This window comes from Macaca nemestrina, chromosome 10 (genome assembly GCF_043159975.1).
Source record: "Macaca nemestrina isolate mMacNem1 chromosome 10, mMacNem.hap1, whole genome shotgun sequence".
In the NCBI taxonomy this organism is placed as follows: Eukaryota; Metazoa; Chordata; class Mammalia; order Primates; family Cercopithecidae; genus Macaca; species Macaca nemestrina.
Genome location: NC_092134.1, coordinates 10,941,111 through 10,968,710, shown reverse-complemented (window position 1 = coordinate 10,968,710; position 27,600 = coordinate 10,941,111). Strand labels below are relative to the sequence as shown.

General features: G+C 54.4%; 1 protein-coding gene across 2 annotated transcripts in view; it reads left to right on the top strand.

The window, feature by feature from the left end:
• Positions 1–27,310, top strand: part of MLXI (MLX interacting protein) — a 72,113-nt gene extending 44,803 nt beyond the window's left edge. The window contains exons 2-18 of one of the 2 annotated variants that reach the window (XM_024796801.2): positions 6,955–7,061; positions 7,607–7,692; positions 8,845–8,934; positions 9,296–9,337; positions 9,651–9,822; positions 10,552–10,641; positions 12,038–12,129; positions 13,093–13,732; positions 15,129–15,250; positions 15,384–15,561; positions 17,385–17,506; positions 18,087–18,188; positions 18,317–18,444; positions 18,709–18,832; positions 20,850–20,979; positions 21,304–21,419; positions 21,591–27,310. In XM_024796801.2, coding sequence (XP_024652569.1) covers positions 6,955–7,061; positions 7,607–7,692; positions 8,845–8,934; positions 9,296–9,337; positions 9,651–9,822; positions 10,552–10,641; positions 12,038–12,129; positions 13,093–13,732; positions 15,129–15,250; positions 15,384–15,561; positions 17,385–17,506; positions 18,087–18,188; positions 18,317–18,444; positions 18,709–18,832; positions 20,850–20,979; positions 21,304–21,419; positions 21,591–21,599 — 2,350 coding nt within the window. In that variant the 3' untranslated portion in view covers positions 21,600–27,310. The remainder of the gene's footprint in view (positions 1–6,954; positions 7,062–7,606; positions 7,693–8,844; positions 8,935–9,295; positions 9,338–9,650; positions 9,823–10,551; positions 10,642–12,037; positions 12,130–13,092; positions 13,733–15,128; positions 15,251–15,383; positions 15,562–17,384; positions 17,507–18,086; positions 18,189–18,316; positions 18,445–18,708; positions 18,833–20,849; positions 20,980–21,303; positions 21,420–21,590) is intronic. The other variant, XM_011762839.3, reaches the window with a different exon arrangement.
• Positions 27,311–27,600: the final 290 nt, after the last annotated feature.

Below are 27,600 nucleotides of genomic sequence, written 5' to 3'. Positions count from 1 at the left end.
AGGCTTGAGCCACCGCGCCCGGCCCTCTTCATGTCTTTGTGCCCATGTGAAGTGAATCTGTCGAATCACTTCCTTGGAGGGGGCTTGTGGGCCACAGGGATGTGCAGTTATGATGTTGATGGGCAGTTCTCAGCTTGCCCTTCAAGAAGGCTCACAATTGTTTTTGCCCATCATTCTATCCCCAGCACCAGCTCAGTGATGAGAACTCTTCCCCACCAGAGCTCTACACTGATTGGGAAATAAAACGGAGGAGTCACTTTGTAGCAGCGCTATTTGCCATAGCCGAAAGGTGGATACAACCTGTGGCCTACTGATGATGGATAAATAGAATGTGGTCCATCTATGCATGGAATATGATTCTGCCTTGAAAGTAATGAAGTTCTGAGAGTATTTTTTTTCTTTCCCCCTCCCTCCCTCCCTTCTTTCCTTCCTCTTTTTTTCTCTTCCCTTCCTTCTTTCCTTCTCTTTCTTTTCTCTTTTCTTTTGAGACAGGGTCCTGCCCTGTCACCCAGGCTGGAGTGCAGTGGTACAATAGTGGCTCACTGCAGCCTTGACCTCCTGGGCTAGAGCGATCCTCCCATCTCAGCCTCCTGAGTAGCTAGGACCACAGGCACATGCCACCAAGCCCAGCTAATTTTCTAATTTTTTGTGGACGTGGGGGTCTTACTAAGTTACCCAGACCGGTCTCAAACTCCTGGGCTCAAGCAGTTCTCCTGCCTTGGCCCCTCAAAGTGCTAGGATTACAAGTGGGGAACTAGGTAATAGTGCTGGTTAGAAAACATTGTGAATGTTCTTAATGGCACTGAATCATCTACTTTAAAATGGTTAAAATGGTAAATTTTTATATTTACTTTACTACAAGAAAAAGAGCCAGCAGATGTTGGCCAAAATATTAACTTTATTGTTGACCAAGCTGAGGATATGGCTTGTAAGAGAAGCCCAGACTGACCTTCCACCCCCATCCCCTCTTCAGGAGCAGGGGAAGGAGGGAACGACCCCAGCCCAGGTTGTCCTGCAGCCCTCACTGTACCTGTCCTGCAGCACTCACTGAGATGCCCCACTCTACCTGTCTGTCAGGGAGTAGGGAGGAAGCCAGGGGTGTTTTGCTAAGGGGTGTCCCTCTAAGAAGCACCAGGAATGGTGAGGAAATGTTGCCCCATGACAAACAAATATGGTTGAATGAACAAATGAATGGGCTCCACCACTGTTGTGAGACCCATAATGACAGCCCCAGAGCCCTCTGCATGCTTGGTTTTTTTTTTTGTTTGTTTTTTGTTTTTTTTTTTTGAGACGGAGTCTCGCTCTGTTGCCAGGCTGGAGTGCAGTGGCGCCATCTTGGCTCACTGCAACCTCCACCTCTCAGATTCAAGCGATTCCCCTGCCTCAGCCTCCCAAGTAGGTGGGCCTACAGGCACGTACCACCACACCCAGCTAATTTTTGTATTTTTAGTAGAGATGGAGTTTCACCATGTTGGCCAAGATGGTCTTGATCTCTTGACCTCATGAACCGCCTGCCTCGGCCTCCCAAAGTGCTGCGATTACAGGCGTGAGCCACTGCATCCAGCTTTTTTTTTTTTTTTTAATTGAGATAGAGTCTTGCTCTGTTGCCCAGGCTGGAGTGCATTGGCGAGGTCTCAGCCTCCTGAGTAGCGGGGATTACAGGCACGTGCCACCACGCCTGACTAATTTTGTATTTTTAGTAGAAACGGGGTTTCACCATGTTGGCCAGGCTGGTCTCAAACTCCTAACCCTCGTGATCTGCCCACCTCGGCCTCCCAAATTGCTGGGATTACAGGCGTGAGCCACCGTGCCCAGCCTCTTGCCTGCTTTCTTTTGGAGAGAATGGTCTAAGCAGGAGTCAGGAGTTCGTCCCAGCCGGAACCAACAGAATTAGGGACCCCTGACCTTGCCATGCCCTGCCTGCCCTCTCTGCCCGCCCCTGTTCTTACTTCCAGCTTGGTCTGTGCATGTCTTGCAATTTAATTTCCTTCCATTCCAAAGCAGTCTCTTGCCAGACCTCTGAGGAATTCATAGTTTGCTAGTTTCATCCAAGAAAAGTTTTGAGAAAGACCTTTGTTGTACTGTGAATTTCCTGTTTCACGTCAAGAACCTGCCTTCTAGGAAGGGCGGCCGTGGCAGGGTGGTGTAAAGATTGTTCTTCATGGAAAATTTAGCATTCATTTAATAACTGCATATTTAAAACACCTCCCACATGCCAGACCCTGTGCTGGCGACCCTAGTTGATGGCCTTCCCACAGAGGGGGAGGAGATGGCTAGCGAATGGGTGAGTGCCGTCGGCCTTCACTTTTCTGATGGGCAGATGGCAGGGGCAGGTTCGGGAGGTGGAGACCAGAGGAGAATTTCGTGTCTTCGGGGAAGCCAGTGGTCTCACAGAAATAGTCAGGACATGTTTCTGGTCTGCTTTAAAGAAGGAATGGGGCATAATCCAAGTTAGACTAAGAGGCAGCCCAGTCACCTTTGTCTGGAAGATGTTGAGCTGGCAGCGTGAGTTAGGGGAGCAGAAGTCTCGGCAACTGCAGATGCTTTCAGTCTCACTGTCTCCCAGGCTGGAGTGCAGTGGTGCCATCTCAGCTCGCTGCAAACCCCGCCTCCCAGGTTCATGCCATTCTCCTGCCTCAGCCTCCTGAGTAGCTGGGACTACAGGCGCCCACCACCTCGCCTGGCTAATTTTTTCTATTTTTAGTAGAGACAGGGTTTCACCGTGTTAGCCAGGATGGTCTTGATCTCCTGACCTTGTGATTCACCCGCCTCGGCCTCCCAAAGTGCTGGGATTACAGGTGTAAGCCACTGCGCCCAGCCCTATTTTTTTTTTTTTTTTTTTTTTTTTAAGAGACGAGATCTTGTTATATTGCCCAGGCTAGTCTGACTCAGGTGATCCTCCCGCCTCAGCCCTCCAAAGTGCCGTGAGCCACTGCGCCTAGCCCCTTGTGGGATTTTTAGAGCAGCTTTTCCTGAGTACCCTGTGAAGAAGGGCCCCCATGGATGTCTGCGTAGGAAACGTCCCCGCTCCCCTCCTTGAAGATTGACAGTGCATAGCCTAACAGCTCTGCCAGGCCCATCAGGAGAGAAATCTATACAAGCCTGCCCAGGGTTTCTGGACGTGAGTTGTCGAGGGCGTCCCTTCCTTTGTAACACCTGAAGCATTCATTACCACCTTGCCCCCTTCTGAGGCATCACAGAACTTCACGCGTTGCCTCCTCTGATCTTGACTTGAAATTGCCATGAGGGTGCGGGCGGTGGACCCTTTCTGGCGGTGGCTGGTTTAAGTTTGGATTTTGAGTTGGATGCCCTTCTTTGTGTTTGTTGAGCGCCACCTGTTGGCCGTAGAGATATTACAGAAACTCGGGGTGGAGGGGTCATGCCAGTTGGGAGTTCTGATCTCCGTGTTGCTGCTGAAGTCTGACTGTGTTTGATGTAAACACCAAAGAAAAGGGAAACATTTCAGCTCACAGAGAGGAAGAAGAGGGGACCCTCAACTAAACCTTCTAGCCTGTAAGGCTAAATTTCCCTGCGTATTGCCGCTTCCCTCATTGTATGTGATTAAAACCCTCTGCCCTCCAGGTTTGCTGCTACCCCCTGCCTTCAGACTCCCTTTTTTGGTTGGTTATTTTTGTTTGTTTGTTTGTTTTTTGAGACAGGGTCTTGCTCTTTCACTTAAGCTGGAGTGCAGTGGTGCCATCATGGCTCACTGCAACCTCAAACACCTGGGCTCAAGCGCTCCTCCTGCCTCAGTCTCCCCAGTAGCTGGGGCTACAGACGCATGCCACCATGCCCGGTTCACACATTGAGGGCTTTTCACTGCCTCGATCAGGCTGAGTTCTGCTCACTGGGGCCACCACAGGCCAGGCAGAAGGAACTGCGTGGGCTTTGTCTCCTCTCGGCTGAGCTGGCTTTCCTTATCCTCTAGGCCTCTGCTTAAGCACCACTTCCTCCAGAAAGCCTCCCCTCACTGCTCCGGCCAGGTTGGTTATCCACCTCGTGCCCACAGCCATCTGCCCTTCAGGACGCTGAGCACGCAGGCGTGACGTGTGGCCCACCAAAGACATGTTGTATGAGGAGAGCCTCCCTGCCTCAGCTTTCCCTGCCTTCAGTCCTCAGCTCTTCACAGCGCAGAGTGGGTGAGGCCTCTGCAGCTACGTGGATCCCACCCTCAGGGCTGGTCTGGCACTTGGAGCTGACTTCTGCCCAGGTCTCTGTTCCTTGTGTTGGCAGAGGGCACCAGTGTTACCTTTTCCACCTGTGGAGGAAGAGGAACCACATGGCAATGTGGCAAACATAAGAGAAAGAACTGCCGGGCGCGGTGGCTCAAGCCTGTAATCCCAGCACTTTGGGAGGCCGAGACGGGCGGATCACAAGGTCAGGAGATCGAGACCATCCTGGCTAACACGGTGAAACCCCGTCTCTACTAAAAAATACAAAAAACTAGCCGGGTGAGGCGGCGGGCGCCTGTAGTCCCAGCTACTCGGGAGGCTGAGGCAGGAGAATGGCCTGAACCCGGGAGGCGGAGCTTGCAGTGAGCCGAGATCCGGCCACTGCACTCCAGCCTGGGCGACAGAGCAAGACTCCGTCTCAAAAAAAAAAAAAAAAAGAGAAAGAACTTCAGGGCAGGGGTTGTTAAAAACATCGTGCCCTTCGATATATGCACCTACTGTGTATCCATGAAAATCAAAACTAAATTTTTTAAAATTATGCCTTTTGCTGGGCACAATGGTGCATACTGTAATCCCAGCAATTTTGGAGGCTGAGGCAGGAGGATCACTTGAGGTCAGGAGTTCAAAACCAGCCTGGCCAACATGGTGAAACCCCGTCTCTCCTAAAAATACAAAAATTAGGCCAGGTGTGGTGGCTCATGCCTATAATCCCAGCACTTTGGGAGGCCGAGGCGGGTAGATCAGCTGAGGTTGGGAGTTCCAGACCAGCCTGACCAACATGATGAAATCCCGTCTCTACTAAAAATACAAAATTAGCTGGGTGTGGTGGCACATGCCTGTAATGCCGACTATTCGGGAGGCTGAGGCAGGAAAATTACTTGAATCCGGGAGGCAGAGGTTGCCGTGAGCCGAGATCGCGCCACTGCACTCCAGCCTGGGCAACAAGAGCGAAACTCTGTCTCAAAAAACAAACAAACAAAAAATTAGGCTGATGTGGTGGTGGGCACCTGTAGTCCAAGCTACTCGGTTGGCTGAGTCAGGCAAATCTCTTGATCCCGGGAGGCAGAGGTTGGAGTGAGTCAAGATCTCGCCACTGCACTCCAGCCTGGGCAACAGAGCGAGATTCTATCTCAGAAAAAAAAAAAAAAAATTTATGCCTTTCAGTAATAACTTAACTCTAGATCATTGAGATGGTTATTAATATCTTTGTGTTTGCTTTAGGGTTTACCAGTTGTGTGTCTAAGCATGCATGTGTGTGTGTATTTTACTGTACACAAGAGTGCTTTCATTTAGTCCTTATTAACACACTCTGGAGGAGGGGATGTCATTCTGATTTTACCCAGGGCACTGCTGTGGTAGCAGCAGGTACGCCATGACACAGCGGTGGCTGTCCAGTGCCATAGCTGCCTGCTGTACTGCCAGTGAGGCCAGGCCATCAGCATGGAGGTGGGTTAGACGAGCCTTTGAACTGGGGAGAGAAGGAAGGAAGAAGGCGTGTGACTGCTCTGAGTCCCTAATCGGTTGCACAGAAGCTGCTGCTGTCTGCGTGTCTCTTGTGTGCTGAGAGGATGCACTGTGACATTTTTCTGGGGGTGTCATAACCTTCTGACCTGTATTGCCCAAAGCCTGGGCTCCTTGGGGGTTTGGGTGGGGATAGGCACAAGGGTCCTGCCAGCGGCACAGCCAGGGCATCTGCCTTCCAGGGCAGGTTCCAGGTTCACGGAATGGTTGTTGCTCAGGCGCTTCCTGTGAAGGCTGCAACTATTGTTGGCAAATTTTGGCTTGCCACGTGGCCTTTCTGAGTAGGACTGGAGAAGGGGCAGGACTGTGGCCTGTGGTCAGATCAAACCTCCACAGCCCCACTGTGATATGGGCCAGAAATAGTGCCTTGCCCATCTCAAGCCATCTGAAAAAGAGAAACCCTATGCCGGCTGCCCAGAGATGGCTTGGAAAACTGAGCTGCCCAAGACGGCTGTGCCACCACGGAGGCTGGATTTACGAGTGCTCTTGACATATAGTGAAGAATTGTTAATTGAACCCCTACTATGTGCCAAGCCACCTAACAGTCTTCCCTAGAGCAGTTGCAGTGTCAACAGGGAAAGGCGCGTGTGTGCAGATACTGCTACATAAGAGCTCCTGTGAGACCGTCCCAGAGTGGAGGAGAGCAGAGGGACCCAGCAGGAATAGGCAGCAGGCTGGGAGAGGCCAGGCCGGCTCAGAGGAGATGGTGTCAGGGGCAGCATCTTGAAGGATTCGAAGGTGGCTGACTGGAGGGACATCATGAGTGAGGACCATGTCAGAGGCTCTGGGAGGCAGGAGGGGCCCTGCCCTGCAGGCACTCAGGCCAGTGGGATGCTCAGGTACTTGGATTGTGAATGCCTCGTGGGGGCTGGTGGCAAAGCAGGCGGGCCACGACCAGGTCACAGGAGCCTGGGTTTCACTCTGTGGTTCACAGATTTCTTTTAATTTTTAGTTATGGAAAATTTGTAGGATATGCCAAAGTAGGTGGAAGAATGTGGTGAACCCCACATGCTGCCGCCGCGCACACCAGTCGCTACCCCTGCGGCCAGTCCTGCCCTCCGCACCCTGACAGCATCCCCGCCACGCCCTGCCCTGTGTGGCTCTGAAGAAATCCCCCAGTGACCTGAATTCCATGAAGCCCGGTGTCTGGCTGGGGGTGGGTCAGTCAGGAGTTTGGTCCTGGAATGATTGGGTGGCACTTTGTAGTTTCACTTCAATTTCAGAGTAATCACTGAGTCTCCCTGTTTGCCTTGCCTTTCAGTGGGAAGTTGGTGTCTCCAAAGTGGAAGAATTTCAAGGGCCTGAAGCTACAGTGGAGAGACAAGATCCGGCTCAATAATGCCATCTGGCGGGCCTGGTACATGCAGTGTAAGTGCCGCCCAGCCTAGGCTCCGGTGGTGGTCAGAACTCCATGGCCTGGAGGCCTGGGCACCCAGGGGCTAGAGTCTGCTCCTGAGACCTGGTGTTTCTAACAGAAGTTCAGTCTGTGCAGACAGGAAGCCCAAGCCAAGTCCTAGGGGAGTGGACATTTACTGGCTATCAGGCCCAGCAGAGGGGTGGCATCTGAAGAGTCAGGGAGCAGGCCTAGGAAGACTCGGGCACGGGCCTTCTCTCTCCAGCCCGGGTGTCGTGGACCTGGCAGCTTCTTCGGGAGATGAGTGTGCTGGGGCAGGCTTGTGTTGGGCTGGCCTTTCTCTGAGTAGCCACACTGCCTTTCTGGCTGAGGCGTTATTGACAGATTCCTCCCCTTTCACCTGGATTCCTTTATTCCCCTGAAATCTCCATTTCCTAGGGAAGGAGAAGGAAAGGGTACCGGGGAATATGGTCCGCCCTGGGGGAGGGGTGCGGCAGACAGGCTGGGGCTCCCTCAGGGGTCTGGATCATGGTATGACTCTCACCCTCTCTCTGCTCAGATCTGGAGAAGCGCAAGAATCCTGTGTGCCACTTTGTGACGCCCCTAGACGGCTCTGTGGACGTAGATGAGCACCGCCGGCCGGAGGTACTTGGCAGTGACCAAGGGTGGTTGAGAATGGAAACATACCAGCACCTTACCAGGAGCAGCTCACCGCGGGCTAGTCCTGCAGGAGAGGCTGCAGAGGGGAGTACAGGGGCCAGGCCTGGGAGCTGGTGGCCTCTGGCAACCCCAGGCTGCAGAGCCTCCCCCTTCTCAGAGGGATTGGCCCAGGGACTGAGGGGGTTAATATCTTTTCTGTTAATTTTTAAAGTGTGTGTCTATGTGTGATTATACGTGCACAGGAAGTGTCTAGAAAAATATACAGACGTGTCTTTATTAAGAGACTTCAGGAACCTCTGGGGAGTAGGATTAGGGCTGCCAGATGAGGGGGATGTTTTCTTCACTGCATACTCTTCTGCGTTGCTTTAATTTTGTCTAGGCATGTCTCACTGTTAACGATAAAGGGGAATTTAGAAGGTAAGCTAATGAAAGGCAGTTTTGAGACAGTCAGGTATAATCTGGTATTAGACAGTATCAAGGGATATCATTTTGTTGGGTATGGCAATATCGTAATCAGTTCTTTTTAACAGAAAAGCATCTTCGCTGTCGCTGTCAGGGACACACACAGAGTGTTTGTAGGTGAGGTGATTTGGACCTTGAGATCAGAAAGTGAGGCAGCCCCAGGCGCTGGGGCTCCTTACCTCTAGAGCTCGGAGGCTGTCATGCCAGGCATCCACGCTGGCATCACGCGAAGGTTGGATGAGAGGCTCCTAGAGGGCACATTCCACGTGAAACTTCCTGGAATTGGCTGTTCATTTTTGCCCTTTGAATGTGGCAGAGGCTGTGGGGAAGGAGCATTTATGGGGGACTTGGGAGTTTCTGCAGCGTTCCCCTGCTGCTTCCTCTGCTGGAGTGTTCTGCTCTCACCCCGTCCTCCTGGTCAGAGCCTCAGGACCGTGCCCCCAAGGCCTTTGGATGCCTTAGGTTTTGAGATGAAAGCGCATTGTTAGCTAGAGGGCCTGCTGTGGCACAGCAGAAGTGGGACGTACTTTCTGAGTGATGTGGTAGCCACTGTGGGGTTTCCAGCTGGATTGCCTAAGGCCTGATTGTAGTGCCGGATACTTCTCGGTACACCAGTTGAGCTTTACTGATCAAGCAGACGCCCTCTTTTCACTCTGGCCTCTGTCCCTGTCCTAGGCCATCACCACGGAAGGGAAGTACTGGAAGAGCCGCATCGAGATTGTGATCCGGGAGTATCACAAGTGGAGAACCTACTTCAAGAAAAGGGTATCTGGCTGGAGTGTTCAGGCAGCCCGCCTAGGGAGGGAGCCGGCAGAGTCCCTGGTTCAGAGCACTGGCCGAGGCTGTAGGCTCCACAGCCGCCCCACCTGGATGTGGAGCATCAAGCAGTAAATCTGGGGCCCAGTGTGCCAGACTAGCCCAGGCGATGGCCTGCCTCAGTCAGGTCATCTTTGCTCTCAGTTTCTCCATCTGTGCATTGGGTGGGAGTCTCCTTTGTGCAGGCATCGGCCTGGGGATGGTGTGAGCAGGACCCCTGCCTGCCTCCCCAAGAGTTCTGTATATTCTAGAGCCCTTGGGCCCTCCTAGGGCCATTGGTGACCGCCGTGTCCTGTCCCTTTGCCCACAGCTACAGCAGCACAAGGATGAGGACCTCTCCAGCCTGGTCCAGGTGGGTGAGCCTGGGAGCTCTGAGGACCTCCACTTTGACACGAGACAGCAGGGACTTCGGTGGCCCACCGGGGAGCCCTGCAAAAGGTGGCAGGCCATGGGCCCTCCCTGGAGTCTCAGGAATGGCTCAAGAAGCAGTCCAGCTCTCCATTGGGTGGGCTGGAGGGAGCCACTCTCCGAATGCCTCCACCCTGCTGCCTCACTTCCACGGGGCAGCCCTGTGTTGAATTTCCCCAGCTGACAGGTGTGGGAATTCTTCATCCCACTGTCAGTTACTCTTTGATGCTTCCTCCCCCATGTTGGTGTTGTGTTAGGACGATGACATGCTATATTGGCACAAGCACGGGGATGGATGGAAGACCCCCGTCCCCATGGAGGAGGACCCCCTGCTGGACACAGACATGCTCATGTCGGAATTCAGCGACACCCTCTTCTCCACGCTTTCTTCACACCAGCCGGTGGCCTGGCCCAATCCCCGGGAAATAGGTAACCCAAACCAGGGCCTTGGGCTTTGAACAGCCAGCCGCTTCCTTCTCTGCCAGGCCTCCTCTGGGCCAGGGTTCCTTCAGGGCCGTCTCTGAGCTGCTGCGCATCACGGTTGGGGGCAGGCAGTAAGGAAGGGAAGGATGGCTGGCCTCATTTGACATCCAGGCTGCAAATACCGAGTGGGTGGGTCTGCAGAGTGGGCCTACTGGGCCGCTGCCATTCCCGTAGTGCCATGGTGGGAGGATAGCAGCAGGGTCTAGTCTGAGTCATTGGCACATTTCGGATGCTGTTCCCTTCACGGGGGACATGTGCCATGCCTAAGCCAAGGCAGCCGGGCCGTGACTCATACTAAAGAAAATCGGAAGCACTCCCGGGTGTGACCCCTCACCTTGGTGGCATTCAGTCTTCCAGTTAACCCCTCAGGGAAGAGCCCTAAGATTGAAAATTAGAACAGTGTTGGGGGAGGTCTCTGTTCTCTGTTGAGCTCTTCACAGCTTCCTGGGGTGTCCATTCCCTGATACTCAATTTTACCTTCCTGGCAAAAACACTGTCCTGCCTTCTGAGGGTTCGGAATGGCCACGAACCCACGAGAAGGTAGAAATCCCAGCCAGCTCCTTGGAAGACTCTAGAATGTGAGCAGGGCCAGGAAGGTCTGTTCCAGGCCTTTTTTATGTTCCTGCAACATTGTCTGAGAAGACAAAATGGTTCTTCTCTCTGTGATTCTTGCAGCACATCTGGGAAATGCAGACATGATCCAGCCGGGACTGATTCCTTTGCAGCCTAACCTGGACTTCATGGACACCTTCGAGCCTTTCCAGGGTGAGGACCAGAGGCAGACAGAGCATGGCTGCCTGCATCTCCCCCAGCCCAGCACAGAGCAGATTGCTGCCTTCCTTTAAGAGCAAGACTTGGTAGAATGGGCAAGGGGGCGAGCACAGAATTTTTTAAAAAACTAAACTGTTTTTTATAGTAACTGCAAGGTCTGGGAAGTTTTTCTGGGACATTGTTCAGCAAGGAAATTGGTCCTGGTTTTAGCCGTGACCGTAAGCAGTTCTCCCTCGAAGCAGCAGAGGGCGCTGACGACACAGCCAGCTCCCTGCCAAGGCCCTGCAGTTAGATGGGTCCTTGAGCCCCTGCTGTTGTGAGAGCAGCAGAAACGCCAGGCCTGGGAGTGTTTCAGAGCCCAGGATAGTTGCCAACATGTGTGGTTCCAACCAGAGCCCCCTTTCTACAGAAAAAAAAGGTGTCTCTAAGGGTAATGCCTCTGGCCATGGCACCCCCTGGGCCATGTGGGCTTTAGGGGTTTAGTCCTTGATTTGTTTGAGTCTTTTTTTTTTTTTTTTTAGAGACAGGGTCTTGCGCTGTCACCCAGGCTAAAATGCAGTGGCTCAATCATGGTTCACTGCAGCCCTGAACTCCTTGGCTCAAGTGATCCTCCCACCTCAGCCTCCTGAGTACCTGGGTGGTTCACTGCAGCCCTGAACTCCCAGGCTCAAGTGATCCGCCCTCCTCAGCCTCCTGAGTACCTGGGACTACAGGCACACACAAACACACCCAGTTCATTTCTTCATTTTTTGTAAAGACGGGGTCTCCTATGTTGCCCAGGTGATCCTCCTGCCTCTGCTTCCCAAAGTGCTAGAATTACAGGTGTAAGCCATCACACCCAGCCTGTTTTAGTCTTTGTTATTTTGAGACAGAGCCTGGCTCTGTAGCCCAGGCTGAAGTACAGTGGCAAGAACACAGCTCACTGCACCCTCTAACTCCTGGGCTTAAGCGATCCTCCCGCCTCAGCCTCCCGTGTAGTTGGGACCACTGGTGGCACCAACCAGGCATGGTGGTTGGCACCATTTTTTTGTTTGTTTTTTGAGATGGGAGTCTCACTCTGTCGTCAGGCTGGAGTGCAGTGGTGCAATCTTGGCTCATTGCAACCTCTGCTTCCCAGGTTCAAGCCATTCTCCTGCCTCAACCTCCTGAGTAGCTGGGACTACAGGCATGCGCCACCACGCCGGGCGAATTTTTGTATTTTTAGTAGAGATGGGGTTTCACCATGTTGGCCAGGATGGTCTCGATCTCTTGACCTCAAGATCCGCCCACCTTGGCCTCCCAAAGTGCTGGGATTATAGGCATGAGCCACCATGCCTGGCCCTGTTTGAGTCTTGATTCCAGCAAATGCTGGGCACACTGAGCTCAGAAGACCCCTGCTGTTGTTTTTCAGACCTCTTCTCTTCTAGCCGCTCCATTTTTGGCTCCATGCTACCTGCATCTGCCTCAGCACCTGTACCAGATCCCAACAACCCACCTGCACAGGTAGAGGAAGCTGGGGGATGGGTGGGGGAAGGGGCTGGCAGGCACAGGGCTACTCATCATCAAAGGTTTGCTGCCGGAGCAAGGCTAATGACATAGCCACACAGTCACCAGCAAAGCGTCAAGCGGTGCTACACCAGTGCTAATGTGCAGAGGCACGATTCCAGCCCTCTGACAGCATCCTTCAGCACCCATGGGTGGGAGACTCTGTCGGTCCAGGTATGCTCCTGCCTGAGTGCCAGGTAACCTATGTGCAGCTAGCTCTGCTCCGACTAATTAACATGGAATTAGCTAGACAGAGAAGAAAAGCATGGATTACTAATAAAAATATCTTCTGTATATTTCTTTCACGTTTTACTAAGCAATCCAAAAAGTTGCTTACAAGTGCTTGGGCTACAGAGCTGAGCGAGGTACCATTCTTTGTCCTTATGGAGCCCTCATGCTTATGCCCATGACCAGTTAGATACTGGTAAGCTGGCATCATCTTCAAACAGGCTCCAGGAAGAATTTCTACTGCAGAGACTGGGATCTGAACCATTCCTCGTAGCTTTTCTTATTTAGGAAGAGGTGGCCTGATGACCAGTTGACACATGAAATTGTCCTCGGGGAGCCCTGAGCAGCTGCAGTCCAGGCTACCTCTGCTCAGTAACAGAAGATGGCAGAGACTTTGGGAGACTCTGCTGGACTCCAGAAACAAGATATTCCCAGGCTGCTAGCCAGCTGTGTGAGGGCCGTTGCCTTATCTGAGCTCTGAGTTACTTAGTTTTTAATGGAAACAAGACCCCCGCAGACACGCAGGGAAACACAAATTCCTGTCCCCAGATCAGCAGCCATGGGCATGGAGACATGGCCTTTGTGCCTCTGTCCTAGCGCCTGGCCTGTGTAGTTGGACTTGGCAGTGTGCAGTGCTAGAAAGGAATTGTCTGACCCCAGTGTTGCTTCCTGGCTCCTCTTTTCCTTTTTCAGGAGAGCGTCCTGCAGACCACCGCCCTCCCCACTGTGAGCCTGCCTGACAGCCTCATCGCGCCCCCCACCGCCCCGCCCCTGGCTCACGTGGACGGGCAGAGCTGTGAACACACCTCCCGGGCTGAGGACCCGTTTATCCAGCCCACGGACTTCGGTCCCTCAGAGCCACCACTGAGTGTCCCACAGCCCTTCCTCCCCGTCTTCACCATGCCCCTGCTGTCTCCCAGCCCCGCTCCACCACCTGTCTCCCCCGTGTTACCGTTAGTTCCTCCTCCTGCCACTGCCCTGAACCCCCCAGCTCCACCCACCTTCCACCAGCCACAGAAGTTTGCTGGAGTGAGCAAAGTGCCGTCTGTCATCACCCACACGGCCTCCGCCACCCTCACCCATGACGCCTCTGCCACCACCTTCAGCCAGAGTCAGGGCCTTGTGATCACCACCCATCACCCTGCCCCATCAGCGGCCCCCTGTGGACTGGCACTGTCTCCTGTCCCCCGGCCTCCTCAGCCACGGTTAACTTTTGTGCACCCCAAACCTGTATCCTTGACTGGGGGCAGGCCTAAGCAGCCCCACAAAATAGTGCCTGCTCCCAAACCAGAGCCCGTGTCCTTGGTGTTGAAGAACACCTGCATCGCCCCAGGTGAGCCAGGTGGGGGAACTCGGTGTGGGGCTCCCCCTGACCCAGAGCAGAGGGATGTTTTCCCATCCCAAAGGCTTTCAAACTTGTGACCACCACCCCCACCCTGGTGTGCACATGTGCGCGCATGCACACACAACCACTTAAATGAAACAAAAGTGGCATTAAATAATACATGTCCATGATCTAGTCCATTTTCTGTGCTCTATCTTTTTTTGTTTTTTTTTTTTTTGTTTTTTTTTTTGAGACAGAGTCTTGCTCTGTCACCCAGGCTGGAGTGCAGTGGCATAATCTTGGCTCACTGCAACCTCCCCGTCCTGGGTTCAAGCGATTCTCCTGCCTCAGCCTCCCGAGTAGCTGGTATTACAGGTGTGTGCCACCATACTCAGCTAATTTTTGTTTGTTTGTTTGTTTGTTTTTTGAGACAGAGTCTCACTCTGTCGCCCAGCTCTAGTGCAGTGGTGTGATCTCGGCTCACTGCAACCTTCGCCTCCCGGGTTCAAGCGATTCTACTGCCTCAGCCTCTTGAGTAGCTGGGATTATAGGCACCCATCACTACGTCCAGCTAATTTTTTGTATTTTTAGTAGAGACAGGGCATCACCATGTTGGCCAGGCTGGTCTTGAACTCCTGACCTTGTGATTCACCCTCCTCAGCCTCCCACAGTGCTGGGATTACAGGCATGAGCTACCATGCCCAGTCCATTTTTTTTATTTTTAGTAGAGATGAGGTTTCATCATGTTGGCAAGACTGGTCTCGAACTCCTGATCTCAGGTGATCTGCCCACCTCGGCCTCCCAAAGTGCTAGGATTACAGGTGTGAGCCACCGCACCCAGTCTCTATTCTCTTTTTTTTTTCTTTTTTTTTTTGAGATGGAGTTTCACTGTTGTCGCCACGACTGGAGTGCAATGGCGCAATCTTGGCTCACTGCAACCTCCGCCTCCTGGGTTCAAGTGATTCTCCTGTCTCAGCCTCCTGAGTAGCTGGGATTACAGGCGTGTGCCACCACACCTGGCTACTTTTGTATTTTTAGTAGAGATGGGGTTTTACCATGTTGGCCAGGCTGATCTCGAACTCCTGACCTCAGGTGATCCACCCACCTCGGCCTCCCAAAGTGCTGGGATTACAGGTGTGAGCCACAGCACCCAGCGTCTCTATCTTTTTTTAAAGTTAGTCACAACCTACAATGTGAAAACACATGGTCCTGGCTATCTCTTTACTGGTTCTATAACATATCTCCTTCAAGAAGTCACACAAAGTTTTAGGTGCCTTGGTGCCTTCGTCTTCCTGTCCCCTGCAGTTGGAAACAAGCTGTGTCACTGGCAGAGAGGCAGCCTCTGCAGGGTGGGCCAAGCCCTGTGGCCCAGGGCTGCACCTGAACCTCCTCCTTGTCCTGGCAGCTGCCTTTTCAGGACAACCACAAGCGGTGATCATGACGTCAGGGCCTCTGAAGAGAGAAGGGATGTTGGCCTCCACGGTGTCCCAGTCCAACGTGGTCATCGCACCTGCTGCCATCCCCAGGGTGAGGAGGGCCCTGGACAGACCCGCCGTGTCCTTCTCACCCTGTTCCTGGGCAGCCCTCACCTGAGACGATGGGTGTGCCGCCCTGCTGTGCATCAGCGGTCGGGGGTGACCTCTCTCCCATGTCACTGCAGGCTCCTGGGGTCCCGGAGTTCCACAGCAGCATCCTGGTGACAGATCTCGGCCATGGCACGAACAGCCCGCCTGCCCCCATCTCCCGGCTCTTCCCGAGCACAGCGCAAGACCCCCTGGGGAAGGGCGAGCAGGTCCAGCTGCATGGGGGCAGCCCCCAGGTCACTGTCACAGGGCCCAGTGAGTGTTCACTCAGCGGGATGGTTGGGACATCACAAGGGAAGTAACTGGGCCTGCTGTGGATCATGGGGGGCGCTTGCTGGGTCCTCAGGACGGAGCCTGGGCTTAGAACATACAGTGAGGTCTTATAAGCCTGCCAATAACACAGTCTGGGAACATGCTCTGTGGGTGGCAGGATGACCTGTGGTGGCACTGGCAGGGCGAAAAGTAATGGGCACATGGCCGTGTAGGTGACCAGTGTGCTCAGGGAGTCCCAGCTGACTGCCCACGAAGGCCTGGCACTGAGCTGCTGTTCTCACCCAGAGAAGGGATTGAGGAGCCCTGGGGTTCCTGTCTCTGGGAACTTCAGCCTGGGGTTGCTGTGGCCACAGAAGCCACCCAGCCTCATCTGGGCACCAACATGGCCTTCCCCAGCAGGTCTCTGCACTACAGGTCTGTGCCCCATGCCCACTCTTGGGCCATCCAGGGGTGAGACAGTCAGAGCAGGACTGATTTTGCCCAGGGACATCTGAGGAGCCAGCAGGCCAGGTCAGGGACGAATGGTTTGCCCGAGGCTGTGCTGCTGGTAGAGGGTGTAAGCAAATGGGGCCCCTTCCCTCAAATGCCTGCCGTGCCAGGAAGGGAAATGGAAATGGCCTCTTTTCTTAAATAAAAGCATGGTGTAGGCCGGGTGCAGTAGCTCATGCCTGTACGCCCAACACTTTGGGAGGCTAAGGCAAGTGGATCACTTGAGGTCAGGAGTTCAAGACCAGCCCGACCAACATGGCGAAAAATAAAAATAAATTTTTTTTTGTCCCTACCTAATAATAATAATAATAACAACAACAACAACAGGGTGTAGTGGCATGCACCTGTAGTCCCAGCTACTCAGGAGACAGAGATGGGAGAATCACTTGAACCCAGGAGATGGCGGTTGAAGCGAGCTGAGATGGAGTCACTGCACTCCAGCCTGGACGGCAGAGCGAGACTCCGTTTTAAACAAACAAAAGCATGGTGTAACTGCTCCTGGAACTCTGTGAGCGAAGAGTTGTCTCCCTCCTCAGGAAGACACGAATGAGGGAGGGTCTCTGACTTAGCGGGCTCGGCCAGCAGGGGCCTTTTCCAAGGACAGGCTTTGGAGAATAAGGACTCTTCAGTCTGGAAAGACAAAAACACAGGAGAGTTGGGAGTCAGGCCCCTCAAATAATCGAGGGAGAGGTTAGGGCCAACCATTGCCTTGGTCTCCGGAGTCTCAGAACACAGAACTTAGAGCCTGCTGTACAGCTTCACGGGGAGTTTGGGGAAAATAATCCAACAGAGAGGAAAGGAAGCTGAGGCATTTGTTACAGTAAAGCGGGATGGGTCAAGAAGGCCGAGTCCACCTGGGGCCAAGCGCGGTTGCTCACTCCTCTAATCCTAGCACTTTGGGAGGCTGAGGCAGGTGGATCGCTTGAGCCCAGGAGATTGAGACCGGCCTGGACAATATAATGAGACCTTGGCTCTATAAAAAATGTTTTTTAATTTAAAAATATAATAATAATAAGGAGCCCACCTGCGAAATATCTCCTAAAGTGACACCAGTGACTGGAACACGTCACACAGGGTGGCTCCATCGTGTTCTTTGTGGGTTAAGGGTGTTTTTGTTGTTGTTATGAATTTAAAATTTCTGGGGAGTGAATAAGAAAAATCTAAGGAAGCATGTGTGTGCAGTTTAAAGAACCAAGTGCAGCACATGGGTAGCAGCGAGCACCTCATAACCCTGCAGAGACCCCGGGCTGCCTCCTGGTGGCTTTGAGGGGCCAGGGCTCCGTCCCCCGTCCCTCAGAGGAGTCTGTCCTTACCAGGTCGGGACTGCCCAAACTCAGGGCAGGCCTCTCCATGTGCATCGGAGCAGAGCCCCAGTCCTCAGTCTCCCCAGAACAACTGCTCAGGGAAATCCGACCCCAAAAATGTGGCTGCACTAAAGGTACCGCATGTCTCTCTTGGGTCTTGGTTCCCTTGGGAGGAGGGGAGAGGAGTGCAGAAGGACATCAAGGAGCTGTGTCTGTCTGGAAAGGAGACCTCAGACCCAGCCAGAGCTGCCCAGGCAGGGGTGGATCAGAAATGGGCTTCTCCTTGCCCCATCCCACAAACCAGCCCTGTGGGGACGGTGGGCCCGCTGGAGGCTTCTGGGTGGGCCCCAAGCCCGGGAACCAATGCTGAGTCCACGTAGTATGGCAGGTACCGCATCAGTTGCAGGAAGGGTGTGGCCACCACCAAGGCTGGGCTGGGTGGGGAAGGCAGGGCTTGCAGCACCTGGGATGCACCCGTGCAGCCCCGCGGTTCCCAGCCCTGGCTGTGCTCCGTTCTGCAGAGCAGGTTTTCTATGGTTCCCCGTCTTGTCCCCGCGGCTCCTCATTGGAGCCTTCAGCTTCTTGTCATGCCCTCCTCCCACGTAGCTCTCTAGCCCTGGCCCTTGGGCACCCAGCATCAGCGTAGGGAGTGAGGAGGGGTGGGCAGTGTGCCTGCAATGTGCCTGTCTCAGTGACCAGCGGGTTCTCCAGCAGAACCGGCAGATGAAGCACATCTCAGCTGAGCAGAAAAGGCGCTTCAACATCAAGATGTGCTTCGACATGCTCAACAGCCTCATCTCCAACAATTCCAAGCTGGTGAGTTGCCAAGAGTGTGGGCCGTGGCAGGGCAGGGGAGCTGGCAAGACGTGCTCCCTGCGTGGTCATGGCTGGTGGCAGGCCTGCTGGCTGTGGGTGCCGCCTCCAGCCACCTGCCCCTTCTGCAGACCAGTCACGCCATCACACTGCAGAAGACCGTGGAGTACATCACCAAGCTGCAGCAGGAGAGGGGCCAGATGCAGGAGGAGGCCCGGCGGCTTCGGGAGGAGATCGAGGAGCTCAATGCCACCATCATGTGAGCTTCTGGGCCTTGGGGCTCCAACCAGGCACCCCAACCCCACGCAGGGCCTGCCTCAGAGGTGGTGGGACCCTGTGGCCTCGTCACTGGTCGATGTCTCTTTGCTGCAGTAGTTCTGCTCTTTGGCACCCTCCTACCACAGACCTCTCTTCTCTGTGCCTGGCTGCAGCACGGCACTGGGCCAGCCCTGTCCATCTTGTGTCCCAAGGCCCTTATTGGCCACTGGCTGCTCCACAGCTCCCACGGCTCCTGTCATTTCAGCTCCTGCCAGCAGCTGCTCCCTGCCACGGGAGTCCCCGTCACCCGGCGCCAGTTTGATCACATGAGAGACATGTTTGACGAATACGTGAAAAGCCGGACCTTGCAGAATTGGAAGTTCTGGATTGTATCTTTGGGTTTTCTTTTTGCTCTTCCCCGCCCTCAGCCAATGCACTGAAGCCACAGACCTTGGCACTGTAGTTACTTTAGAAAGACTCTTTAAATGCCTGTCAGCGAGCTCCTCACGACAGGCAGTGCTAGTGTCTATCTCGGGAGAGAGTGGTCCGGCCTGGCCTGCTGTGTGGGCTGGTGCTGCTGATGGGGCTTCAGGGTGCTTTGCAGGAAGGGCTAAGGAGGCAGAACGGTGGGCTTCGCTCTCTAGGTCCTTAAGAAATCAGGACAATGCTAAAGCCACTTGCAGAAGGTGCAGGGGAAGGAGGAGTGGTCCCACAAAGCCTGGCAGCCAGCTTGGTCCTTGAAGCCACAGGGAGGGTGAGTGCCACCCCTGCTGTGACAGGCGGAAACCAGGACTCCCTCCACCGAGTGGCAGAGCCCAGTCTGAAGCCTGACGGAGCATGTCCACCTCTGTCCACCTCTGGGGGCTCTTGGGCCAAGGCCACCCTGCACTTGGCCTTCCAGGTGGCAGCATGGCTCTTACGGGGAGTGGTTCCTGCCTGGTCACTCCCCACCCTGCCACTGCTCTGCCTCTGAGTAAACAGTCAGCACATGTGTTGGGTTGGCTGCGGCATTGAGGCTTGGGTCTGACAGTCAGCGGTGACGGTCGTGCGGGAGGAGAGAATCCCAGTTGCAGCTGTCGGGCAGGGCAGGCACAGCACCTGTGTGTGCGGGAAGCGGCAGGTGTTTTTGTTTGTATCTTTTTTTCCCCTGAGACAGGGTCTCACTCTGTTACCCAAGCTGGAGTGTAGTAGTGCAGTTACAGCTCACTGCAGCTTTCACCTTCCCAGACTCAAGTGATCCTCCTGCCTCAGCCTTCTGAGTAGCTGGAACTACAGGCTCACGCTACTATGACCGGCTAATTTTTGTATTTTTAATGGAGATGGGGTTTCACCATTTTGGCCAGGCTGGCCTCGAACTCCTGACCTCAGGTGATCCCCCCGGTCTTGGCCTCCCAAAGTGCTGGGATTACAGGTGTGAGCCACCATGCCCGGCCATAAGAGGCAGTTTTTAAATGAACAGGTGACAGCCTCCAGCTCTGATTCCCTGTGTTGCTGTTTTACTGCCTGCCCTGGTCCTGATCCCTGTCATTAATAGAGCTGGGTGGCATCTGGAATGAATTGGAGCCTCTTTGATGAAATGGCACACTCCCCATCATCAGGCTGGGGTGGGGGAACTGTGGGCGCCGTCCTGATCAAAGTCCAAGAGGAAACATGCCTCAGGCCTTCACTAAGATGGTCTAGGAGACTGGCATGCATTTTTGCATTTAACACAGAAGGCAAACACCACTTTCAGGCAGATGGCTCCTGCCTTTATTTATTATTATTTTTGAGAACAGAGTCTTGCTCTGTCGCCCAGGCTGGGGTGCAGTGGCACAATCTCGGCTCACTGCAACCTCTGCTTCCTGTGTTCAAGTGATTCTCCTGCCTCAGCCTCCCAAGTAGCTGGGATTATAGGCACCCACCACCATGCCCGGCTAATTTTTGTATTATTAGTAGAGACAGGGTTTCACCAAGTTGGCCAGGCTGGTCTCAAACTCCTGACCTCAAGTGATCCACCCACTTCAGCCTCCCAAAGTGCTGGGATTACAGGCGTGAGCCACCGTGCCCGGTTGGCTTCTGCCTTTCCACCTGTTCTGTGCTTCTGATGTTCCTGCCACTGTATGTAAGAATGATTTTGATCACGTGGTTGTGCTAGGACCTGTTCCAGACTAGAGACCTTCTGTGTCCCTGCCCCCTGCCCGCTTGGTGTTTGGCCCTGTTGTCCAGATACAGTTAGAGCAGAGTGTTTTCGTGAAGTGGAAGACATACCTTGCCTAGAGATCGCTCCCCCTTTTCCCCGGTGATCCATTCTCTGTGGGCAGGTGCTTTCCAGCCCCAGGGGAAAGGAGTAGGCCAGCCCGGCCACCTTCAGGTCTGCAGTCCCCAGCCCTTCTCTGTGCCTGCCTTTTCTTTAACCACACACTGCAGTTCAGCATAATTATCAAGCCGCTGTTTGAGTCATTCAAGGGCATGGTGTCCACCAGCAGCCTGGAGGAGCTGCACCGGACGGCGCTGTCCTGGCTGGACCAGCACTGCTCCCTGCCCATCCTCAGGCCAAGTGAGTGGGGCAGTGCCAGGGTGAGGGGCTTCATGCTAGTCCTGGAGGGAGGACGGCCCCAGGCTGAGGACAGTGTTTGCCAGACTCCATTGCAGGTAACCAGGTGGGGCCAGGGCAGGGGCACAATGCTGTCCAGGAGGCCCTCAGTCAGGAGCGTCCAGTGGGGGCGGGAGGCTCCTGCCCTCCCATGTCTCCCAGCCTGCTCAGACCCAGCTTGCATGGATCGAGTGCCCACTATTTGCCAGGCCCTGTATCAGGTGCCTTCAAGTGTGTTTTCTTGTGTAATTCTTATAATAACAAGCAAAGATGATCCTGTATGTTAAGGTTATAGAAGCTTAATATCAGAACAGCTGGCAGCCCCGTGGCACCAGGAACAGCATAGGATGCTCCGCCTACGGCAGCTCCTGCTAGGATTTGGGGAGGCTTCTGGAGGCAGAGGGGTGAGTGCCCAGGTCTTGGCGTAGGCCCCCAGCACTCCTCCCTGCAGTCCAGAGCGGCTGCCACTTGCCCCATGTCTGAGCATTCCCACATGGGTTGTAGGTACGAAACCGGGTGTGTGGTGTGTGGTGGTTCTGTGTCACTGCCCGTGTCTGACCCTTTCTGTCTTGCAGTGGTGCTGAACACGCTGCGGCAGCTGAGCACCTCCACCTCCATCCTCACAGACCCGGCACAGCTGCCGGAGCAGGCATCCAAGGCCGTCACCAGGATCGGCAAAAGACTGGGAGAGTCCTAGCTGCTTAGCTGGCATGCAGCCGCATGAGATGCCAGGAGACCCTTCCCTGCTCATGGAGAGTGGGCTGCGCCCCCCCAGCCCTTCCTGACGCTCAGCCTTGGGGCCTCTCTCCAACTCTGCTGGCCCACCGTGGCGTCGGGAGGCCATGCTCAGGTCTGAAGCAGGTTTGGGGCCTGCTGACAGCAATAGCCCGCCTTCGGGAACCCCTTGCTGTGAACTCTCTCACTCAGTGACCTCAGTCACCAACCTCTTCTGCCCTTGGGGCAGCCCAGACAAAAGGGAAGTGCTGGCCGTGCTGGTCCTGCCCTGCTGGTGGCCTGCCAGGCCTGGCGCCAGTGAGCAGAAGCGATGGGATGAGGGTGACAGGGCCTGCTCCTGTCCTGAGGCCCAGCCTTGTCCCTCCTGCCACGTCCTGTCTACATGCATGCCTCTGCCTGATGCCCTGCTCCACTCTCTGGCCTGCCCGTGGGGCAGTCGGAAGGCATCTTTCTTTCTCCCCTCAACTCTTGACAATGCCTGGCCCTCGTGGATGGACTTGGGCTTCTATTCAGGCTTATGCATGGCAGGCTGCCAGGAGGAAGTGCCTTCTTCAGAGAGCCTCCAGGACACATGTGTGCAGAAACGGTGGATGTGGGACACACAGGACCAGAATGGAAGTGTGTGATGCACGGTGGCTGCTCTGGCTGAGAGGCCCTGCTGGGTGTGTTTCATCAGTCCCCTTTTAGCTCCACCTGACGTTGCAGGATCCACAGGGACTCAGCTTAGGACTTTCTCGAATGTCACCTCACCACCATGGCCCTTCTGCCATTCTTCTCTACTTGTCTCCAGCTGCAGCTGTTGACAGGTCAAGCGTGTCCAGTGGGAGCTTAGAACCCTGAAGTTCTAGTGTCCGAAAGATCAGACTCCATGTCCTGCTGTCAGCCTTGTCATCTTGTCTGATGTCTTTCAGCTGGGTTCCCCAAACCAGGACAGTTCTCAGACCAAGGATGCCCCCACACTCAAAAGTCTGTCCTGTCTTGTGTTTGGAGAAGGAAACAATGTTGGCGGGCAGCACTCTGCAGTGGTCAGCCCTCAGAGCTGTCTCTAGGCATCTCTCAGATCAGACAGCAAATAATCTACCCAGATCAGGGCTGGGTGGAGGCATGGCTGGGCTGGGGGCCATTTTGAGCCTGCAGCGGGAGGTTGGCCCAGCCTCAGTCCTTGCCCTTTTCCGGCTACCTCTGCAGGGAGCTGCAGGGGCAGGCACTCTCTCCAGCACTCAGGAAGCCCGGCTGAGGGTACCTCCTCGTGGAAAGAACGCACTTTAAAGCTCTGCTGAGGGGTTCGGAGCCCAGGCTTTCAGGCGACTTCTGCCCTCTCTGCCTCTCTTCACCCTCCCTCTCTGCCTGCAGGGCCTGGGAAGGGCTTTGAGGGAGCCTGAGAGCCGTGTGAAGAGGGGCACCCCGGGCTGTCCCCGAAGTTTAGATACAGTTGGAGGTTCTCCCTGGCTCCTGCAGGCCTGCAGGGGTCTCTCCCCAGTTCAGGCCTCCGGCCAACTGCCTGCCCCCTTATCTGTGCTTCAGCCTTGCACAAAAGCAGCTTGGTGACACCACTCAGCCACTCAGAGCATGTGTTTACAGGCTTTCCAGATCACCTTCCTTTGGGGTGAACATAAGATGAGGCTGGGCTGGTCCTTGGAATTTCCCCTGGGAAATGGTAACAGACTCCATCCTTGACCCGGGGATAAGCATGAAGGCAATGTCCCAAAGGCAGAGGCCACGGTGGTAGGAATTCCACCAAGGCCAGAAGGGAAAAAGGAAGAGGCCACCGTGTCCAGCTGTGTGGGCCCTGGGGAGGGTCGTGAATGCAGCCCCTCTCCACTTCCGTGCCTTTGTAAAATGTGTAGATAACCGCAGTGGTTGGCTGAGCCAAGAACTCTCCTAAGTCAGTGGCTTTCTCCCCACCCCTTGCTGGGGATTCATTCTTTTTAAACTCTGTGGGATATAAAATTGGCCTCCTGCTGCTTCGGCCTACCTCTCCCTCTGCTGACTTAATGTCATGATTCTGTTTCTTCAGGTATTTAAGGCTGTTAGGTTGTGTGAGCCTTGAAGGGGGTGTGTGTGTGTGTGTGTGTGTGTGTGTGTCCCAGCAACTGTCCACTGTCCAGGAGATGCATGTCTTTGTATTGGAGATATTTCTGTAACTCATTCTCTTGGTGCTCACGATTGCCATGGCCATAGGGCCACAGTGCCGTATCTCTGCTGCAGACATGATTGTTTCTTGTTCTAGAGGTTTTCTTGTTTTCAAATCTTGCCTGATGAATCCAGCCAGACCAAGGGGCCTAGATTTGACCCCTGTCCTGGGCTCCTGGGCCAGGTGCAGGGACATCTGAGGCCACTCTGCTGGCCGCCTCCAGTGGGAGCTGACCTCAGGGTGGGCTTTGTTTACACTCATTTTCACCCTGATTCTTGCCCCCACTTTCATAAAAGAAATTTCAAAATGCTGACGCTTTGGAGAGTAAGAAAATCAATCTTGGCTGGGCGCGGAGGCTCCTGCCTGTGATCCCAGCACTTTGGGAGGCTGAGGCTGGAGGATTAGTTGAGCTCAGGAGTTGGAGACCAACCCTAGCAACATAACAAGATCCTGTCTCTACAAAACAAAATTTAAATTAGCCGGGTGGGTGTGGCAGTGAGTGCCTGTGGTCCCAGCTACTTGGGGCTGAGGCTGGAGGATTACTTGAGCCTAGAAGTTGCAGTGAGCTATGATCATGCCACACTGTACTCCAGCCTGGACTGACAGAGTAAAACCCTGCCTCTAAATAAAAGAAAACAGAGGCCGAATGCGGTGACTCACACCTGTAATCTGAGCCCTTTGGGAGGCCAAAGTGGGTGGATCACCTGAGGTCGGTCCGGAGTTCACAACCAGCCTGACCAACATGGTGAAACCCTGTCTCTTCTAAAAATACAAAACATTAGCCGGGTGTGGTGGTGCACGCCTGTAATCCCAGCTACTGGGGAGGCTGAGTCAGGAGAATCGCTTGAACCTGGGAGGCGGAGGTTGCAGTGAGCCGAGATTGCACCACTGCACTCCAGCCTGGGTGACAGAGCGAAACCCTATCTCAAAAAAAAAAAAAAAAAAAAAAAGAAAAAAATAGAAAATCCAAAAAGAAAAACCAAAAGTCCTGCTGGAATCCCTGGCGGGTTTCTGAGAAATCGCCCTGTGCTGTCAGCCCCTGCCCTGCACTGCTGCCTTCCGTGGTGGGTGGGAGACCCCAGAGCAGGGCAGGCGCTACTGAGGGCCTTTCTTGGAGTTGGCCGGCAGGCCACACAGCATCCGGCACCCTGGGTGGGCTGGCTGGCCACCTTCTTAGGACGTCTCTACTCTGGAGGATTTTACTGCAGGAAGCAGCGGCAGTGCTGGCCATTGGCGCTGATGACAACATTGGGTTTGGTTGAGGGGAAGGGGCTGGAAAGCAGCAGGCCCCCCAGTGCTGCACATGGTCCCGGAGCCGTCGGCCAGGGGAGTGGGGTCAGTGGTCAGCCAGCCCTCCCATTTCCTGCCTATGGGCCCTGACCACACTCCCTTTTCTAGAAGTCAATCCTAAGGTTTCTCTGCTCTGGCTAAGAGGGATGTAAATTTGGATTCTTGGAGGGCATCACACCCCCAGTCCCTGCCCAGATAAAGTGGCACAATGGCATGCGGCGCCTCTTTCTGTTGCTGGGGTGGGGGGCTCACACGCCCACCTCATCTCTGTGCAGAGCCCTGACTGGCCCCGCCGGCAGCTGGAGTACAGGTAAGGGTCTCTCTCAGAGGGGAGCTGTAGCCGGGAACTGGCAAGGCCCCTTCCTGCAAGGCCCTAGCTGGCCTCTGGGTGAGCCTGAGGTGGCAGGTTCAAGTTTTCAAGATGGTGAGGTCTTGTCTGCTGGACAGGACATTATGCTCTCAGAACTCATGGGAGTGGAGCTGGGCCTGTCCTGGGCCAGTGGACCCCTGTGTGGGGGGGATTTGGGGTGCTGCGGGCCTGATTCTGCACTGGCAGATGGACTTTGCTTTAATCCAGCTCTTTCCTTACCCTGGCTCTGACGTGGGAAGGCTTGGAGGGCCCCTCTCATCACCCCTGTTGGCCCTCAGCTGTCCCTTTCCTTTGTCGCCTGGCTCCTGCCTGTCCTGCCTGAGGCCTCCTAGCAGGCACCCTGGGTGTGAGTTGAGCCTCTCTCTTTTCCCTCTGATGGGAAAGTGGCCTTTCCCTCGACACCTGCTCCCTGGCCCCAGAGGAACCCACCCGTTTTGGAGCTCAGCTTGGCCCAGCATTTCCTTGGGGAAGGGAAAGGAGAGCTGGACAGCATGATCCAGGCAGGCAGCGTGTGCAGTGGTGGCCGGCCAGGGTGCCACAGATGTACGGAGATGTGGCGTGTGGCTCCGGGCCCTCGACATCTCTGCTTTGGAGGATTTTACCTTGTCTGCACACCTGTCAGGGGAGAGGGGACAGCAAGGTGGGAGGTTGAAGAGCTTTGAGGCTCAGCAGCATGTTTGTGGCATTCGGTGGACTCCGTGGCCTTGGGCAGCTGGACAGGTTTTTGTGATGTGAGGGACATACATGGGGCACATGGGAAGCTTGACCAGGGCTCCAGGAACGCTGACAAAGCGTTTTAGGACCCCCACCCCCATGCCTGTACCAGGGCTGGCCTCCAGAGTGGGTGAGGACAGAGCAGCTGTGGGCTTTTCATTCTGAGGTCTTGGCCCGCCCTGGCTACCGCATGGGACTCTTTGCTTGTCAGGGCTTGCAAAAAATCAACCTTCGAGAAAGAAAAGGGAACTCTTCACGTTGAATGTTGACTCTGTGTGTGTGTGTGTGTGTGTGTGTGTGTGTGAGAGAGAGAGAGAGAGCGCATGCGCGTGTGCACTTGCACAAGCTTGCGTGTCCGTGTTTACTTCATGGAATTTTGTTTTTGTGAAATCCCCCTCCAATCATGAGTCAGAATTTACCTCCATGCCCCAGTCACACTGTTGGTTCTGCTCTCTGAACCCGGGTGTAGCTCATTTGAAGGACTCTCTTCTGTGTTTCCTAACAGTTATTTGGTGGTCTCAAGAGTTGAGGTTGTGGAGGGTTGGGAGAAACTGAAATTCTGTACATTTCCATAGAGTTTACATCCTGCAGTTAAAAGGCAGGAAGGGCTTAGCCCGGGCCCCACAGCTCCACGCCGCCCCCCACGGGCCGCCCACAGTGCCCCCGTTTCTCCAGCTGAATCTTTTTCGAACAGCCCAGGAAAGGAAAGCGGGTTCGCTTGCTGATTTTGTTCACAGCGGAAGCACCATGTTCTGTTCCTTTTTTAGGTTCAGTTTGTTGTGTAAATGGCGGTTTTTTCTGGTGTGAGCTTTGGTGATTGTGGCAGGGCTCCTCTGAGGAGACGGTTCCACCTCGTGGTTTGAAGAACAAACCAGAGAAGAGTCTGGTTTGGCCAGAGGACCCCTCTGGCCCACGTCACCCTTAGTACGCCCCTCTGATGCTCTGCTGTCAAGAAGCACGTTTCCACCAGCTGTATTCAACACTACAATGCATTTTTAAAACTATATTTGCATCCAAGACAATAAAGAAACCTTATTTTTTTTTGAAAAGCCTGTGATGTGTGGCCTTAAATACTATCCTGTTGCGCAGTGGGAGAGATGGGAAAATGAAGAGATCTGAGCACAGGCCAGCTCGCTCCTTCTAATCTCGGGAGGTGTGATCAGCCTGGGATGGAGGCATCGGGTGGGAAAGAGGCCCAGGGTGGGAGGGCGATTCTGGAGGTGTGTCCAGAAAGTCAGTGCTCCTAAAGACAGGCCTCCCTGCAAAGGCTGATGAGAAAGGCCCAGTGTGGCAGGTTCTGCCTGTTTCCTCAGCAGGGGCTAGTGAGGCAGGCCACTGCTCC